Source organism: Ailuropoda melanoleuca, chromosome 2, assembly GCF_002007445.2.
Source record: "Ailuropoda melanoleuca isolate Jingjing chromosome 2, ASM200744v2, whole genome shotgun sequence".
NCBI lineage: Eukaryota > Metazoa > Chordata > Mammalia > Carnivora > Ursidae > Ailuropoda > Ailuropoda melanoleuca.
This window is the reverse complement of record NC_048219.1, coordinates 131,527,021-131,545,690: the sequence shown is the minus strand read 5'-3', so window position 1 is coordinate 131,545,690 and position 18,670 is coordinate 131,527,021. Positions and strand designations below refer to the sequence as shown.

The following is an 18,670-nucleotide window of genomic DNA, read 5'->3' as shown; positions in this document are numbered from 1 at the left end:
TGAGGATGACTCTATCAGACAATAGCAGGGATCACGGGGAAAGGAAGATAACGCATGTTTTAGAATGGATATTACTACTGCTTGAGCCAAGCAAAGAAATACATGAAGATTTTGAAGCCCTGTTAAAGACAGAAAACATCCAAAAGTCTTTGAGGGAGCCTACTGTGTACCTTATATTAACCTCTGGTGTGTTAGAGGTAGTTGTTGGGTGGGGGGAGAAAGAGACAGAGAGAGAGATGACTAATCCCTAGCTTTCTGGGATGGAGACTCTGCACATCCACTGTCTGTCTTTTTGGAATAGAGATGACACTGAAGCAGCATGCCATTTTGGGGTGACAAAAACCAGCAACAAGAAATATTCTCTAAGTCTAATGTAACGTCTTTTCCGAGTCCATGTTTCCAAATATTTCTCATGAAGCCACATAAAGCTTACAGCTTTGGAAGCATGTGGTGCGTAAATGGAAGCTCCCAGCTTTGCCATTTCTTAATTCAAAGGATAAATTTTCTTTTTTCCAATATAGAAATTTGATGTCATTACTAATACAGTTCTGTGAGATTTGTTGATTTGTATATGATGCACTTGTAAAAGTCAGGTGGGGAAAAAGTTCACTCAAGCTTCAAACTTTCTTAAAAAGCTGAGTAGTTATAGGAACACTCAGTCCAATACTGGATCTAAGCCATGCCTTTTGCCTCCCCAAAACTCACACAGAGAACATAGGCTGACCGGGTTTCCAGAAGACACCATTTAACATAAGGAAATACAACCAAGGAATAGGTTTGAGGGAGAGGGTCTTACCTTTGGGGAATCAGCTTCTAGAGTGATTAGGAAGGGGAGCTTATGACAAAAATGTAATATAAAAATTAAGTAGAAAAAGTTAATTTAAGGTCATGAAAATTAAGGAAGTTCATAATTAAACACTGTCCCAAATCCCTCAATCACTCTTTAATAAGAAGAGCTATTAGCATAACATAGAGATTTTTCTTCAGATCAGCATCTAAGAAGAGTGGATGGTTTGAACTCTTTATTTATAAATTCTGGAAATTCAATGGAAATCCTGTGATGACTTTTTATTTAAGGACACACTCCTCCCCCAGCATGCATTTAAAACTTAGCATCTACAACTATGGGAGTTGTTTGTAATGTTTGCATACAGAGAAATAAGAATGCATAGAACTTTCTGGATCTGAAAGTTTCAGGATAAGGAAGTTAGGGAAGATTGTCAGGTGGTTGGAATAGGGGTCTGGAAATATACTAAATACAAAATCACCATTGCACGTGCATGTGGAGTTTCAGAAGGACAATAGGAGGACTGCAAAATGTGGTCAGATATCTAAGAGGGTCCTAGAAAGTGAGTGATGAAGGAATATAATGGAATCTTACTGCAAAACAGTAGGCCAAATGAATGTCCAAAAATGTCATGCATGGGGACCCATTTATAGCACTGTTTCTCCCCACTGTCACAGTTTTGGAGTGAGCTTTTAATTTGAAAGGGAGATGTTGAAAAAACAAACCAAGAAAACTGCCAATTTCAATTTCCACCTACTTTTAAAAAGAACTTTCTGAAATATATTACACCTAAATCCAGTGGAAACCAATACTATTCTTTTGCTAATGGATTCATGTCATCAAATGACTGGGATCCACACAAATTCACATTATACTGGAATTCAAACCTTTTAGAAGGAAAGCTTGACTCCTTATCTTTTGAGTTATCGGCAGTCATCAGAAGGTTCCTCCACAAGGCAGTCTTTGACATTTCATCAGAAATATTGATCACAGATGGATCATCTCTAGATAGTTTACCCAAAATGAAATTAAAAAATTAAATAAGTAACTGCAGTTGTCTAGAGACAGATACTAAATATAGGACAGTCTCGTGCCTTAGTACAGTATTTTTGATAGTTAAAAAATAAGGAGTAGTCTCACAATTACTTTTAAAAAATCTATGAAAAATCAAAAGATTCTAGTTATATAGAAACTGGTTTTGGCTACTGTTTCCTAATTCATTTCAAATTACAGAGATGGGGTTCTGCATGTTCATGGCTCAGCCCCTTGCCCCAACATTCATAGCTCTCAGACTCAACAGTGCCTCTCACTTGCTCAGGAAGAGCCTGGTAGGTGGACCATAGGCTCTGACCCCCCTCATCCTCCAACTCCATCTCCTGCTATTACACCCCTGCTCCTTCCTCTCTAGCCACAATACAATGGTCTCCTGACAGTTCTGGAATACGACAGGCTTGCTACTGCCTCAGGGCCTTGTACTTGTTCTTCCTTCTGCCCATAATGCTCCTTTACATGGCACAACTCTTTCCCTCCTTTGTTTAAATGTCGCTTACTCACAGAGGCCTTTGGCAACTACTCTATTGAAATTCCTATTTCCATCCCCTCAGAATACCCTCATCCTTTTGTTCTCATTGCACTTTTCACCATCTAAAGTACTATACTCTATTACTTGTTCATTTGTTTATTTTTTGCCTCCCCTACCTCTATCTATTCTAATTGAACATAAGTTTTATGAGGACAAGGTTTCTTGACCAATTGTCTGTGACTGTTCCCCCAAGACTCAAACAGGGCCTGACACTTGGTACCCACTCAACAAATATTTGTTGAGTAAATAAAGGCAGTCTGTGTATTTGGCAGAAGTCTTTTCAAATGCCTAGGAGAGCTGCACTATCAGGACATGTACAATGCTGGATGCTTTTCTTGTATTTTAAAATGGCACCAATTATAGGTGACATTCAGAACTCTCTAAAATATTCCGAGGGCTAGAAACACAACCAAAGAGCAGCAGAGATAAATCACAGGCCAAGCTGAAGAGAGTTTCTAGTGAGAAAACAGCACTCTTCTTACTACACGTGGAAAAGATAGCCTGCTGTGAAAAAAATTTCTAGAGAAAAATTTCTAGAGAAGTCCTAGGCTGACCTCACATGACCTTCATTGGTGGTTATTCACAGAGGGCGACAAATTAGACTTTTAAGAGGAACATCAAAGGTCTGGAGCAAAACCTTCGGTCTCACACACTCCCTCCCTTCCCAATCTGGACATACGTTCTTTAGTTCCTCAAATCCAGCAGCACTTAGTGACTCAAAGCATGAGATAAACCAGCTTCCAAAAGAATGTCATATGAATACATGTATTTCATGAAATTATATGACAAAGAGACTTGTAAGCAAAAGAGTTTAGAAAAAGCTGGATTAAATAAAATTAAACTTTAAAAAAATTACAGTACCACTTGGGTTCTTCAGTATGCCAGAGTGCATTGTGAATCTCCAAACTAGAATGCAGTATGAAAATGCATCTAACCAAAAAACCCTTTCAAGAGGGGCACCATGTATGAGACTAAGTTTCTACAACATACACTTGGAAATATATTGATTCGATGAAACAATCAACAGGATTTTAAAACTTAAATATTTCTTAAAAAAAGATAAAATGACTTTCTATGATAACATGGTAGAGAACTATATTTTAAAAGTTTTACCTAGGGAATGTGGTTTTACAGCAGACCCTGAAGATCTAGAAGATTCCACTTTTATTGTTAACATTATGATAAATTTCCTCCTCAGAGAAAAGTCTTCTCTCCTTTTTTACTGGCATGGCCTTAAATTATCCGTAAGCACTTTGAGACCATGTATATGGCTTATATGCATACATATAATTTTCGGCCAAATTCTTTCATAAGTCTTTATTGTAACACATAGGAGTTTGCATTCTTTTGCTATGTCTTTGTGCCTAAAAACGACTAGCGTATTTTGGAGAGTTACATAAATATTTCCAAAAATGACTGGTACAACTGAATCCTTCAACTCAGGAAACAGATCATCTCTTTGGAAGTGCCATATTTTAGGGGTAACCTAAAAGAGTTCAAACATTTACCTGGGATCAATTTAGTGAATACGTAGGCCATTTATCCTGGCATTGAATCTCTACCCGTCTTCAATTGCTACTTTTAGAGGTTGTGAAAGACGGCTTTTATATACATTACAAAATATGAGAAGGAAAGACCACAGACAACAGTTGCCCGCCACCCCACCCCTTTATTTTAAGCTACTTGGCCATACTCACACGGTTATTAGTGTCAGAACTTAGTACTAGGACAGGGTAATCTAATTCCTAGTTTCAGTTCTTTCTCTCTAACACGGCTTCCACAAACCTTTGTAGGAATCCACACAGTAGGAAATTCTTAAGTATATAACAACACGTTCCATGACTCAGAGCTTTTACATGTATATCTTACCTATAGTGCCCTTCCAAAGGGAGCTGCACCGTGCCCTCATCTTCCATAGCGAGCATACTTTGTTCTTCCTGGAAAGACAAATGTAAAATATATGAAGTGAACCTGATGAGTCTCCATTTTACATTAAAGAAGAAACACAGATTAATGTTTCACTATCTCATTAACCTCAGGACCTTCACTTTGTTTGCACTTATTAATGCTAGCACAGGTCCTCTCAATAAAGCACCAGCTACCAAGAACATAAGTAATTAATGAGAGTCTCATACCACAAAGTAATTTAAATGCTAACAACAATCTCCTTCATGTCACTCAATGTAAAATGTGGTTAATTTCCAAGCAGATTTTTTTTTTAATAATCCAAATCTTAAAATGAAAAACGTATGGGCAATGTAATTGTTTTCATTGTTATACAATTTAAATCACAATCCCAGAATGCTCTGTTAGAGGGGAATGAAGGATATACTTAGCGCAGTGGTTCTCAAACTTTATTTTACGTCAGAATCTCCTAGAGGGCTTTAAAAAAATACAGATTGCTAGGCCCCCACCTCCAGAGTCTTTGATTCAGTAGTAGGTCTGGAGTAGGGCCCAAGAATTTACATTTCTAGTAAGTTCCCAGGTGATGCTGATTATGTTGGTCTAAGATTACACTTTGAGAACAACTGCTCTAGAGACTTTTTCCAAGACAAAAGATAACTTCCTATATGGACCAAAACACAGGTGTGCTTTCCACTAGACATATTGTAGGCTTTTGTTTTATGCCGCAGATTTCTTCTTACAATGACAATACCCTACCCTTCCCCAAAGGATAGAAATACTTCATGTATTCATTTCTTCATATATAACACTTTAAAACCATATCTTTAGGATACAGATAATCTTATCCCACCGTATTAAATTCATGGTTTAGTTTTCAATAATGTTGTCAGCCTTTTTCCAAGTACCAAAAAAAATTTAGTTATCTATAGATTATAACTCCTTTATAATGAATTTATTTTCAAATGGGTCAATTAGCAGTGCTCAAGTTCAGAGAACAATTGAGGGCCATTTAAAAATGTTAGAATCATTAGCTCTAACTCCAGAAATGGAATTTTATTTTATTTTATTTATTTTTATTTGAGTATAGCTGACACACAGGCTACAGAAGTTTCAGGTGTACACATAGTGATTCAACATCTCTATGCATTATGCTATGCCCACAAGCATAGCTACCACCTGTCACCATACAACACTCTTACAATACCACTGACTATATTCCTTATGCGGTGCCTTTTATTCCGTGACTTATGCATTCCATAACCAAGAGCCTGTATCTCCCACTCCCTTTCACGTATTTTGCCCATCCCCCAACACCCCTTCTCTCTGGCAGCCATTAGTTTTTTCTCTGTATTTATAGTTTTGATTCTTTTTGTTTCTTTATTCATTTGTCTTGATTTTTAGATTCATTCATGTATGAGTGAAATCATATGGCAACTGTCTTTCTTAGTCCGACATTTCACTCAGTGTACTACCCTCCAGGTGCACATGTATTGTCGCTAATGGCAAGACCTTATTCATTTTTATGGATGCATAATATTGGAAATGGAATTATAAGTTAGAGATGAAGAACTAGAGAAAATAGGATGACCCTGGAGGCTCATCCCTCTTTTAGTAACTTAGCAGTATCTTGGCTGATCTAACTGAGCTTCCAGAAAGACATGACCTTTGGCTGATGTCATTTCTGGCAGGCAAGGCCATTCTTACCACCATCCAGACCTTGGCCTCAACTTACATGCTGCCTCTGAAGAGTCCTTGCCGTATTTCTTGTTACTTAAAGAAACAGTGTTTTCTAGAGCCTGTTCAGCTAACCTATGAATATAAAATGTAATGTAGGCATTACACTCAGCTCTCATTTTCACTCCTGGAGTGCTCTCTGTACACATCCAACCTACTGACCAAGGCAGGCTCTTCTGCTGGGACCTTAACCATGCTGCATACAGATACCTACGCCAGCCAATGCTGTGTAATAACGGAGAAGCCAGGGAACTGCATGGCTCTGCTTCTTCTTCGCTTACAAGTTCCTGCCCTGGCCAACCATAAACCCTTTCTTACATTTGTGCTCTGCAGTACTAATGGCACCTGTCTGTTACCCCTTTATGTTACAGGAACTAATCCTATTCTCTTTCTCCGTTGTTTTTCAAGAATATTTTTTCTTTTAAGAAATACAAATATCAAAAAATATACATGTAATATATCATCTGATATACCTTATATATGTATATCTTATAGTGTATATATATATATACTATATATATAATATCTATATTATTGTATATTATTACATGTATAGTATGCCTATTTCTCTTGTCATTGGCAGTACTATTAAAACTAATTCAAAATGAGTAGACAATACCACTGGTTTGAAATCACACATTTTAGCATTTGAGCAGAGCTAATCTGCAGCCTGGAATAAGGCATGCCTTGCAAATGGGTTAGTCACTATATATGGAACATAATACATATGTCATATTAACTTACATGCACAACACTGAGGCCATGGACTGAGCATGTGTACTCTTTAAGGTAAAGAAGTTTATTTTTTCTATAGAAACATTACCTTAATACACATGGAGGGACATAAGAGAAAACACTCAGTGATCCCAAATGCTATTTAAGTAAAACCAAGATACAAGCAAAATGCAATTCTTTTCTCAGTTGTCTACTGGAAGGTAAGCTTGATATATAGTATGTTTTCTGACTAACTTGGAATAAAATATCAAGAAGGTATGTAGAAAGGTTTAATAAAGAGTGAAATTTAAAAAGAGAGAGAGAGAGAACAGTGCCATCAGTGCTTAGGTGACCTGGCAGCAGAAAACTAAAGCTCAGGATTCAATGTAACAGCAAAAAATTGGACCAAAGCTTTGGGAACAATTTTGTTTTTTCCTCAGATGATTTTCCACTTTTCTCTCAAATTGCTTTCAATAATTATTTTGCACTCTGTGGCTTGTTAGCATGTGTGGGCTTTATACTAGTCATAATTCTATCCAAACAAAAACTCATCACCTCTAAAGATAGCATTTCCAAGCCATGCTTATCTGAAGAGAAGGGTGGCGGAGCAGCCGCTGCCTTCAGTGCCAGAAGGAAGCTGGGTGGGCCCCCGAGCTCAGGGATGGAGGGCCGGCTGCATCCCAGGCAGCACTGTGAGGAAGCCAAAAATTTGAGACTTTCTGGGGAGGAACAGTCAAATCAGGCATTGGCCGTCACGACAATGACAACCTAGTTTATCTCAATCGTACAGGAAAAGAGAGTGAGAGCACAAAGCTAACTGGGTATCCATCAGTTTCTGAGTCAGAAGTACCTTAAAATGAGTTCCATGTAGCGCTTCATTTACATGGGGGTCCATCAAAACTACGCCGAGTTCTACAACGTGGTGAAGATGTTAAAGGATGATGATCCAAGTTTACCCAAGAATGTTTGATGGGTTTCACCAATTTGACTAGAGGACTACTCATGCTGTGATTTGAATGCCACCTTTTAATTAAGATAGTCAAAGCGTTTTTCAGATACTACATAAGTGAAGGATAGTTAATGCAATATCTAGTAAAAGGCAGGAAAATCGAGGCTTAAAAAAAAACAAATCTGATCAATGGCTCTCAAAACACTTACTCAGCATGCTTATGCTAGGCACACAGTGAGTACTCCAGGAGCTACTCATGAATCCATTTATGAACTATGTATTAAACGTAATCTACATGGCAGTATTCCGCTCGGTAGTGGTGCGATAGCAATGAAAAGACATACACTGTTCTCTCAGAGGATGAGAAGGGTCACTGTACAAAATACAGGAAGAGGGGAAGTAGTATCTGAGCCAGTCTTATTTGATCAGTTTGGTAGAGGAAAGGAAGAAACTCCAGAAACAATGTAGGCCAAGAATAAAAAGTAGAAATAAATATGACAATGAACAACAAGTCTGGCTAGAGCCAAAGGCCTGTGCTAAGTAAAAAATAAAACTGGAGTTAAACTGTGGAGTGTTTTGAGGCACCTGGGTGGCTCAGTCAGTTAAGTGTCTGCCTTTCTGCTCATGTCATGATCCTGGGGTCCTGGGATCGAGTCCCACATCGGGTTCCTTGCTCAGGGGGAGTCTGCTTCTCCCTCTCCCTCCCTCTCGGCCCCTCCCCCCACTTGTGCTCTCTCTTGGACGTATGCATTCTCTCTCTCAAATAAATAAATGGGATCTTTTTAAAAAACTGTGGTGTCTTTTGATTGGCAGGAAGTATGGATCTGAATTATATTTTGTGATAGCATAAAAATCATTCATCTATCATGACAAATGCTCTACCTTTAGTGAACTAGGCAGCATCTGTTACTGTATCCACTTCTCAGGTAAAATCTGTAACTGCAGGAACCCTCAAATAGCTCAAAGTAGGAACAACAGCGGAGAGCCAATGTTCACAAAGATGGTTAGAGTATTAGAGAAAATATTCAGCAATTTTAGAATTCTTAGATCTTAAAAAATGGAAGGGACTTCAACAATCAATTTGACCCCCCTTTATTTTATCCAAGAGAAAAACAAAGTCTATAGAATGTAAGTGTCGGACCACTTCCTTCTTTGATTACTAATAAAACAGATAATGCTGCAAATGTTACACACACACACACACACACACACACACACACTACTTTGAAAGTCATAAAATGTGATGTGTCTAAGAGGTATGTATTAAAATTTCCAATAGATAGAAGAACCAGTCAATACATACAACTACTCACTTCAACAATGAAAGCTAAAAAGGAAAAATGGGGAGGAGTAGTCTATATAGAATTCATAGAAATAATTGGATGTGACATGTTTTCATCAGAATATTTGGTTCAATATCTCTAAGTGACTTATCTAAATTATTATAAAATACAGGACTTTTGATAGAGTAACCTCGGATTTAGAAGATTATATTCTGGAGATATAGATATTGTGGTTTTAGAAAAGGTCTTATTTCACATTTTAGCATGCATCAGAAGGACCTGGAGTCTCCATATTTCTGGGCCTATCTGCAGAGTTTTGATTCAATAGGTCTGGAATGTGGTCTAAGAATTTGCATTTCTAACAAGTTGCCAGGTGTTGGCTGATGCAGCAGAGGTCCTAGAACGACACTTTGAAAATCACTGCTTGATGCAGAATATGTTCGCCTTACTCTAAGATTTAATTAGAACTAACATTTGCTTGTGTAATAATTAGGTCATGCTTCCCCAATCCACAACCAATTCTCATCTTTCTTAGCAGTAAGACCTGCCCTGTAATTTGTTTAATTGCATTAATTGCACTTGTTCTTAGTTTGCTTTTTCATCTTCTTGGCCTTGCTCATGATCCTTCTTCATACAGATCACAAGTCTCACTTGCCTCTTTTTGTTTTTTCCCATAGCATATATGTTAGAATGAACCTCCCGTAAACCAAGAAGTGTCAATATCATGATCGCTGCCCAGAGCTGAATTTTCAGGATTTATCTAACATGAGCTGCCTTCTACCCCCACCCCCACCCAGGAGTGAACATTCTGCTGGGGCTTTCTGCTTTTAACAGCAGCCCTTTTGTCAAATGTGTACAATGTCCTAGAGAATATTTAAGTAGGAAGGAAAGCATGTTGGTACTCTGAGCACATTTGGACATCCAGAATTTGATTCTGCAGTCTTCCCTTTACACAGAGCAATGTGCAAAATGTCAGGGTTCCAATATTCATTTCTATCCTGATTATAATCCTTTCTTTCTAAAAACTGAAGCATATGCATATGCATATGCATGAAGTACATGAAAATTTGGAACAGAAGCTCTGCGACCTTGGACTGGCCTGTGTAGCTATTTATTCTGCTTAACTCATTATTGAATTTTAAGGTCAAACTAATGTTTTCTCAATGCCATAAGACCAGAAGCAGGCTACTGATAAGAAAACCCTGGAGGATAAAGGTACAAGCTTGTAACTATCATCAAAAGGACAAGAGGTGAGCCTACTTTAAATTCGAGTCTCAGGGAGCTGAACATTTTCTGCTATTTACCATCTTTCCAGATCACAATCAAAGTTACTCAATTAATTTGAACAATGACAGAAATGCAGCATTTCTGGAGAACTTGTTCATTTACCACCTGAACACACAATTTCTTAGAAGACTGCGCTTTGGTATAAGATGCCACTGTAAGAAGATCACAGCCATCAGTAGAGTCCATAGCCTCAAGAAAATGAAATATGGATATCTGGGTGACCAAATAGAAAACCAACCAGAATTTAAGCTCTAGTGTAATCCTTCTTAAATCATCCCGTTTGCTATATTCATCATACACTTTTAGTAACTAATTCCAAGTTAGAAAGTGAACATCTTTAAACTTCCTCTCCAGTTGTCGGATGGAGAGTTATCTTTCTTGGCACTGGTCAGAACTATATTTAAATGTTCAATAATGAATTATGTCCTCATTGTATTATTGATTCTCTTGGTTCTTTCCATGCAGTGGGGTTCACGCGCAAGCATCATCACATTAATCTATTTCCGATCTTAAAGGTCTGTAAATCTGCCTGATTAACGTATTGCAAGGCATTTCCCCCTACTTTTTCTCATACTCAGATCTGAAGGATACAGCAGTAAATTTGCCTCAATAAATCTTTAATCTATTTTTGCCTCCTTTTGGAAAACACAAATTCTAGGAAATTTAGTAAGATTTGATTACTTCTAAAATACATGTTTTCATAATCAAAAAACAGTAAACACCCATTGGAGTATAGAGGATTTATGATGTAAAAAAGTTAGAAGCTTATTTGAATAGGGTCTCTGCCTATATGAGATTAATAAATTTCAAAATGGACATCTGGCACATGTCCATATACCATACATACGCAGCTTCAGGAGCAGTTCTAGGCAATGGAAATGACAGATGAGAATAAATTTATGATTACTATCAAATTTGTTCTCCCCAATTTCATAGACACATAAAGGGTGAATCTAAAATTTTCCTTAAATGAAAAAAAGGGAAGAATATTAAACATAATACGTTATATATACATATCATTTTTCATTTTACAAAGTTCTAAAAGGGCAAGAATGTTCCATGGTATGGATATAGCCTAGGGAGAATGCTGTGAAAGTGATGATTATATGGCTGGGGCTCTTGTTAACTTTTTCTATGGAAGTAGTAGAGACATTTGAACAGGAAATCAAAGCAGGAAATTAAAGCAAAATTACATTTATAAGTTTACTGCCTTAGTATATTTAATAGTATTCTCGTTATCAGAAAGACTGAAGGGATATGGTCAATGAGTTTTATATTCATAATTGTCTCAGGGTCAATGAGTTTTATATTCAGACTTGTCTTCTTTGGAATATACACTTTCTTGGGGATTATCTTCAACCTGCATAATTTTAATTATATCCAGTACAGATAATTTAAACCTACAGAATTTTTATATTCCAGTGTCCATCTTATTTACATTTAATTTATACCAAATTCTGTCATATTCTTCTTGAATGGTATCTGAGGAGGAGACCAAACCTTTACTAAAGCCTAAAAAGAAATATCCTAGTTAAGGCATTATTTTTAAAAATCTCTCATACTCAAATAAGAATATGTCAAACAGAAAAATAAAGAAATAATGATAATTTTATGAAATTTCTGATGTTGTATTAATATTAGTAGACATATGTTTCTAAGTATTCCTTCTCCATTACTTGGGAAAATTAAGATAAATGTGCAAAATTAAGATACATCATCATGATCAATCTCTAAAGTGGGAATCCATTGTCAGCGATGGGACACTACAGAAAAGTAAAGGAACGCCAGCCAGTCACACATTAGAGAGCCATACTTGTAAGAACACCTGAGGAGAAATTTCATTAGACTTTGTGGCCTAATCTGACTTCACCAATTGACTGAGTAAAACCTAGAACCACTGAAATGTTTGCAAACAAATTCCCCAAATGAGAGAGGAATATATCCATGGTTTGGGAAGCTATGCTGTAGACAGAAAACTGAGCATATGTACAGACCCCCTTGCAGAAGAAGGAAAAGTGGAAAGAATTCTCACCAAATATTTTCTTTCATCTTCATTTCTATTCACATGGAAATGTTGTTCTTATGTTTTACAATCTATGAACTCAATCATGCTGGTAAACGGTATACTGGTCATTTTTCTTTTTCATATAGACCCTTTGTAGTTTTTATAGAAAGCACTTTTTAAAAATATTATGGTCACTAGCGTTCAAAGGAGACCCAGGCTTACACATGAACTTTAAATATGCCATAAAACGTAAAACAAATCATCTTAATGCATGAAACAGAATAGGATAGATCAGTAGTCCACGGAAGTAATTAAATCCCGCAGTTTTTTCAAACTACACTTACTTGATCTTAAATCACTTTGAAAGCAGATCAGATCATAAGCATTTCATCTATTTCAAAAATAACTTCTTTTATCTTCTGATTGGAATTAGAATCTTGCCATTAAAATTTTGTTCCTTAGAAAAATACCAACAAGAATACTGTCTCTTTCATTCCTTCTCACATATTCAACCAAAAAGCAACCATTGAGGGACCATAACTTGGAAACAGTTAAGCATCAGTAAGGTTCTGCCATCCACAAGGGAGGGAATAGAAAAGCAAAGCTCACAATTTGGATAATGAAGTACAAAGTGTTTGCATATTTCACAAGGGTTTGGTTTCCTCATGTAAGATCTGTGTTCAAGTTTCAACTTCATGAATTTAAGCATTAATTTTCCAAACATTAATAGTCCACCTGTGGTTGTTAGTAACCGCTATCTAAAGATAAACACAATGATTTGGTTTTGCAAGGAGCTGTTACTGTGCAAGTGTTCCATTTGCTTCTCTTTGTAAGATATCGATTTCACTCTGACTTACTTCTTTTTCAGCATCTTCTAGTTTCTTTTTCTTACTCTCGGGCATTAAATCATCCAACCAGCTGAGTTCCCGTTTCGTAAACAAAAAGTCCATCAGTTTTCTTACAAATACCAGAGCTAACACCTGAAGCAAATAATAAAATAATTTAAAACAGGGAAAAAATAAAAATGGGAGAGGAAGCTTTGTTGTTTTTTTGGTGGAAACAAGTCAATTTCAAGTAAGACTGATATTAAAGTGACACTTGAAGACATGTGTGTATAATAGACATTGTGCTTTTGCATCCTTCATTTCCTTTTCTTACCACAACCCCAGAATAACAGCTCTGATTTTATCCAGCAAAGGAGTCACTTAAAGAAGCTATCTCAAAAAAAAAAAAAAAAAGAAAAAAGAAAAAAGAAAAACCTACAAAATACATTTGACTGTTTCTCAAATAGATGTAGTTAATAGTTTGCATTATTTTAAATGAACATTAAACCATTCTTATCTATGCTGATAGTATTTTAATTAATAGTCATTCAAATTCACTATATTTTTGGAAGTATTTGAAATTTATCCAAAATATTTAATAAAATTTAATTTTAACCACCTCCGAGTTTTTCAGATTTGCTAGTGTATCTTTAATGTTACATTTTGGAAGTTTGTTTTTCTACCCAACTTCAATTAATTCAAACCATTATGAATATTTAGAATGATAGAGACAAAACTAAAATGAATCACGGAAATTCACATATAATCTCAAATCCTATCTTAGTCACTAGCTTTAGCAGCTAAAGTTTACATCGTGGTTTCCCATAATTGTTCAAAATGACTCTACTGTTCCAATTTCAATTTTATGTGTTTCCAAAGAGAGCAGAAAATCAGAGGAGGAGAAAAAAAATTGACTTAGAAATTTCATACCATCATGGGAAAGACAATAGCAGCTCTTGAAACTTTTATTATCCACAAAAGGCCAAGGCAACTCATCTGAATCACTGTGAAGAGATGGACTTTTCGAAGTGGTACATGCCTTAGATATATAAAATCTGGTTGATGTTTTGCGGGCATCCAGAAGAGCTTTATTCTATCAAAGAACTAAAAGATAAACAGACTAAATTGCTTTTTAGAGACAATAAAGTAAGACAAGTAGATGTTTAATATGGTCCAAAATATCACACTTAAGTTGACAGCTGGGCATCAGGACAATGGGACTGATATGCATACACTCAAATGCATAATTTCCGTTTCATAATATCCACATTTATTGCATATGGAGACAGGCTATAAGAGTTTAGAAGAGTTTAAAAATATTAAAGCCAGTGCTAACCGTTGCTACCTGGGAGAGTGTAGCCTTGAGAGACAAAACGTAATCACCATCCTCTTTTTCATTATCACAACACAAAGCTCTTCCTTTTATTTGCCCACTAAGCATCATGGTCCATTCTCTGTCCTCTTCTTTCCTAAAAGAGCTCATCCATACCCATGCTTTCAACTTTCACATGCTTGTTGAGACTCCCAGACCTAGGTCTCTACTTCAGCTCTCTCTTGCCAGAGCTCTCCACCCACATCCTGCTGCCGAGTGGGATGTGTTGACTCTGCTGTTTTGGCCTCGCCACATTGACCCCCAACGAGGTTTTGAGGCTGTTTTTACAAACACAACAGCTTAGCCACAAAGATTTAACCTAGATGAATTACTGTTAATCAAGTCTCTTTCAGAGCAAACTTTGTTAATTTGATTTCTTGTTCAGTTTCTTCTAGTGTACTGTCAAGCCATTTACAATGTTTTCAATTGTATTTTATTAAAATTATTTTCACCTGGAACAGTTATTTCTGTTTAAATTTTACCATGAAGACAGTACAATTATTTTTGGACTATACGGTATTATTGCTCCACTTTCAATTTTGATTTTTATCTACCAAAGCAAATTTTCTCAATTCAAATTTTATAGATTAAATTTTCACAAGAAGCTTAAAACTTCAATCACATTTTACTCACTAACGAATTGTGCTGCATGTTAGTTTTATTTTACGTGGACCATTTTGTTTAATTTTTTTCAGGAAAATTTTTACAGTTTCTAATGTTTCCAACAAGAAGTGGTTATTTAGAAAATGATAGTCTCAAGCACCATCAGTGATATTTCATGCCATTCCTATAGTAATGTCTATTACTTCAAAGAATGATATTTGATTTTATTTCTTGGCTAATTTATGAAAAAAACTGTAACCAATTCTCATCAAATACCCCAAAATTACTCCAAAATGCCAAGGGACAAATATCCATGGGGTTAAATGTTAGGGTCAAACATCCTTTTTTTATGCAAGTTTTGGTTAAAAAAAGATGTTAATATAATATATAATTAATAACAAAATGAATAAAATGTAAATATAAAATATATAAATATAAACTTTATTAAAAATATAAAATATATAAATATAAAAATAAAATAAAATAATACAAAAGGATGTTACTATAATATGTAATATTACATATTAATATATTTAACAATATAATAGGAACCTCAAACTCAAATCCATCTTTTCTTCTGGGTCCTTTGACTTATGGCACAGCCTGCCTACCCTTCTTCCCTCAGTCATCTAAACCAGAATCATATGTAGCTTACTTCATCCACTGTTCATGTACTTATTTATATTCATTAATGCCTTCCAAAATCATTTATTGAAATGTACTTCCATGCAAGTACCAAGTGCTGAATTTCTTTTTCTTGGTTCATCCTTCTCCGTATTGTCTCCAAATATTTCATTAGGTCTTCTTATTCCTATCTCCTAAATATCTCTTTAAGGTACAGTCATTAAACAAAGAAAATTTGGTGATTGGTGGAGGTGGGAATAGGGAAGAAATAAAGTAAAATCCTCTGGCTTATAACTGAATGTTTCAGTTTCTATAGAACTCATTTTTCCCAGCCACCATTTCTCCATTTGGGAAGCTGTTATTGCATAAGTGTACTTCAGTGTGTGGGTGCTTCAATTGTTATTGTTTAAATGGCACATTTGCTTTACTTTGGATTCCTGAAGTGTTGGAATGAATATAGATGTGGTTATATATCTGAGTACAGAAACAGCATTCGTAAGAACACTGTGATCTGTTTTTTCTGCCATGTTGCACAGTGAGAAGCCTAGATAATATGTTTCATAATATTGCCAAACAATCAGGTAGCACATAAGTTCCTTCAACATATAAGGTAACTAATTGACATACTCCTTGAACTATTGGTACTCAGTACATGCATATTACTACTCAAGTAACGATAATCATGATATATGTATCCTGAGTTTTGCACTTAGCTTTTATCTTGTCCTAATATCAATATTCCATTCCTCCACGCAGTTAGCCACAAAATCCCAAATAGGAATTTCGACTTTCTGAGTTGGGGGTTCACTTAAATCTTCACTAACCTTGTTTCTCAGTGTGAGACCCTGCTTACTGCTTCATCTGTGCTATTTAAAACTCATTATACTTTTCTCATGGGCCTTTAATAATGTTTTCCTCAATTTTCATTTGAGAGATTCACACCCCAAATAATTCCAAAACTTGACATTCTTGTTTAGTTCTAAACCTCATGGGTATAAAATCATGTGAGTGGAATTAGGGGGAAAAATCTGTTGAAACCTATCAAAATGATTTTACTTTGTTTCTTAAACTTCTGCTGCTGTATTTATGTGAGCCTGGGGCCTAATAATAAATACTTTTCACTTACAGATGAAATTAGTACTCGTGGAACTTTTGCCAAAGGCAAAAAACAGTAAAACAAATAAACAAAACCCCTTCAGTACTCTTCTCTATCTGCCTTACCAAACCAAGTCTTTCAAAATACACTTTTCATACATGAAATTATAAATGAGCAAATTAAATCTTATTAGAGTAAAATTTAAATGCATAACACACTTCTCAACCATTTCCCTCTCCCAAGTAAATTTTACCCAAGCGTAAGGAAGAACAGTCATAGTACCTATTTTGGGTGTCCAGTGATCTTTCAATGACTTCATATCGAAATTTTGCCTCAGTTCTGACATCTAGTACCTTCCTAAAGCTGAAGTGCTTTTTCTTCTCCCAAAGTCTGAAACTGGTTGGTTGTTCATTCAGGAAGAGGGTTTCTGTGCTCCCTGTCCCTTGGTGTCAAGAGTTTAGCTAAGCTACCCCATGGTTTTCTGCCTCGGCATCCATTTTGTTTGGCTAAGCAGCCTGTGGTCACCTGAATCGACACTAGTTCCTCATGTAGGCACATGCCCTAGATAACAGCCAGCAGAGTCACAAGTAAATGTAAGTTCCTGAGATGACTCCCCCAAATGTCCTTGCAGTCAATAGTCTCCCCTAACTTCCAGGGCCTTCCCCTTATGTGCTCCTTAGATAAGACCCGCCTGGTGCTTACCAAAACTCTGCTTTTTATTTGAATTGATCAATCAGCCTTAGACCAGAAACCCCAAAGCACTCCACCCACAAATCCTAACAAAGGCATGTGCCCCAGGTCTTGATTCTTTCTCTGTCTGCACTCTGCCTTGACTTCCCCATACAGACACTTAAGGTACTTCCTCCCGGACCTGTGAGTGATAAATTATCTACTTCAATTTCTCTTCTAGTCTATCCTTGACCCACAGCTTGCCATCCAGCACCCTGTGCTCCACTTCACATGTGTGAATTTAACAAATTCATAATAGGTAACTTTTCTTTCATGTCTTTGAACAGCAATGAAACTAGCTGTGTCATAGAAAAAGCAGCAGTTTATGTTTTCCTTTGGCCAACAAAAAATGAACTACACTTTACAATAAATAACCCTCAAAATTCTCCTTTCAAGAAAATTTAAGTGTTTTAGATCAATGATGTTAAGTGAGGAGATAAGATTTTTCAAAGGCAAATTTAAGTAGAAATCATGTGGCTTTCTTCCCTGGGTCTCTCTGCATCCGTTCTTCTTATAAAGACCCCCATCATTGTATTTAGGGTTCACCCTAAATGCTGAATGAGCTCATCTTGAGATCCATAACTAATCCTTCTTCAAAAACTCTATTTCCCAATAATGTCCCATCTGAGATTCCAGGTGGACATGACTGGGGAGAACACTATTCAAGCCACTATAGTATCCTGAGCATGAAGAATTTGCCAACCGCCTCTCCAAAGATATAGGATACCATTGTGGTTACTTTAAAATGTGTCCATGAATTCTTCAATAATGCCTCTTCAAGAGATGGAGTCTAATTTCCCTCCATGTGTGCAAGCTGGACATAATGACTCACCTCTAGCAAATAGAAAAAAATGGAAGTGACCATGTGTAACTTTGAAGACTAAGTCAAAAGGCACAGTGACTTCACCCTCACTCTCTCTCACGTTGCTCACTCTGACGGAAGTTAGCTTCCAAGTCATGAGGGCACTTAAATGTCCTATGGAGAGCCTGTCTGGCCAGAAACTGAGGCCTCCTACCAACAGCCACAGAGGAACCGATGCCTTTTCCCACAGCTGTGTGATAAGCCATCTTGGATGTAGGTCCTCCAGTCTTAGTCAAGCTTTTGGATGCCTGCGGCTCTTGTCCACAACCTGATGGCAACTACATGAGACATCTTGAGCCAGAACCACCTGGCTA

The 18,670-nt window shown here is 36.5% G+C and overlaps 1 protein-coding gene across 16 annotated transcripts in view; it reads right to left on the bottom strand.

Annotated features, from left to right (window-relative positions):
• The window catches only part of SLC4A10 (solute carrier family 4 member 10), a 304,114-nt gene that overhangs the window by 6,024 nt on the left and 279,420 nt on the right, over window positions 1–18,670 (bottom strand). For 13 of the 16 annotated variants that reach the window (XM_034654639.1, XM_034654629.1, XM_034654636.1 and 10 more), the window contains 4 exons: window positions 14,001–14,174; window positions 13,104–13,226; window positions 4,239–4,306; window positions 1,675–1,791 (listed from right to left, as the gene is read on the bottom strand). In XM_034654639.1, coding sequence (XP_034510530.1) covers window positions 1,675–1,791; window positions 4,239–4,306; window positions 13,104–13,226; window positions 14,001–14,174 — 482 coding nt within the window. Of the gene's footprint in view, window positions 1–796; window positions 836–1,674; window positions 1,792–4,238; window positions 4,307–13,103; window positions 13,227–14,000; window positions 14,175–18,670 lie in introns of all 16 variants that reach the window. The other 3 variants (XM_034654631.1, XM_034654630.1, XM_034654638.1) reach the window with 3 other exon arrangements.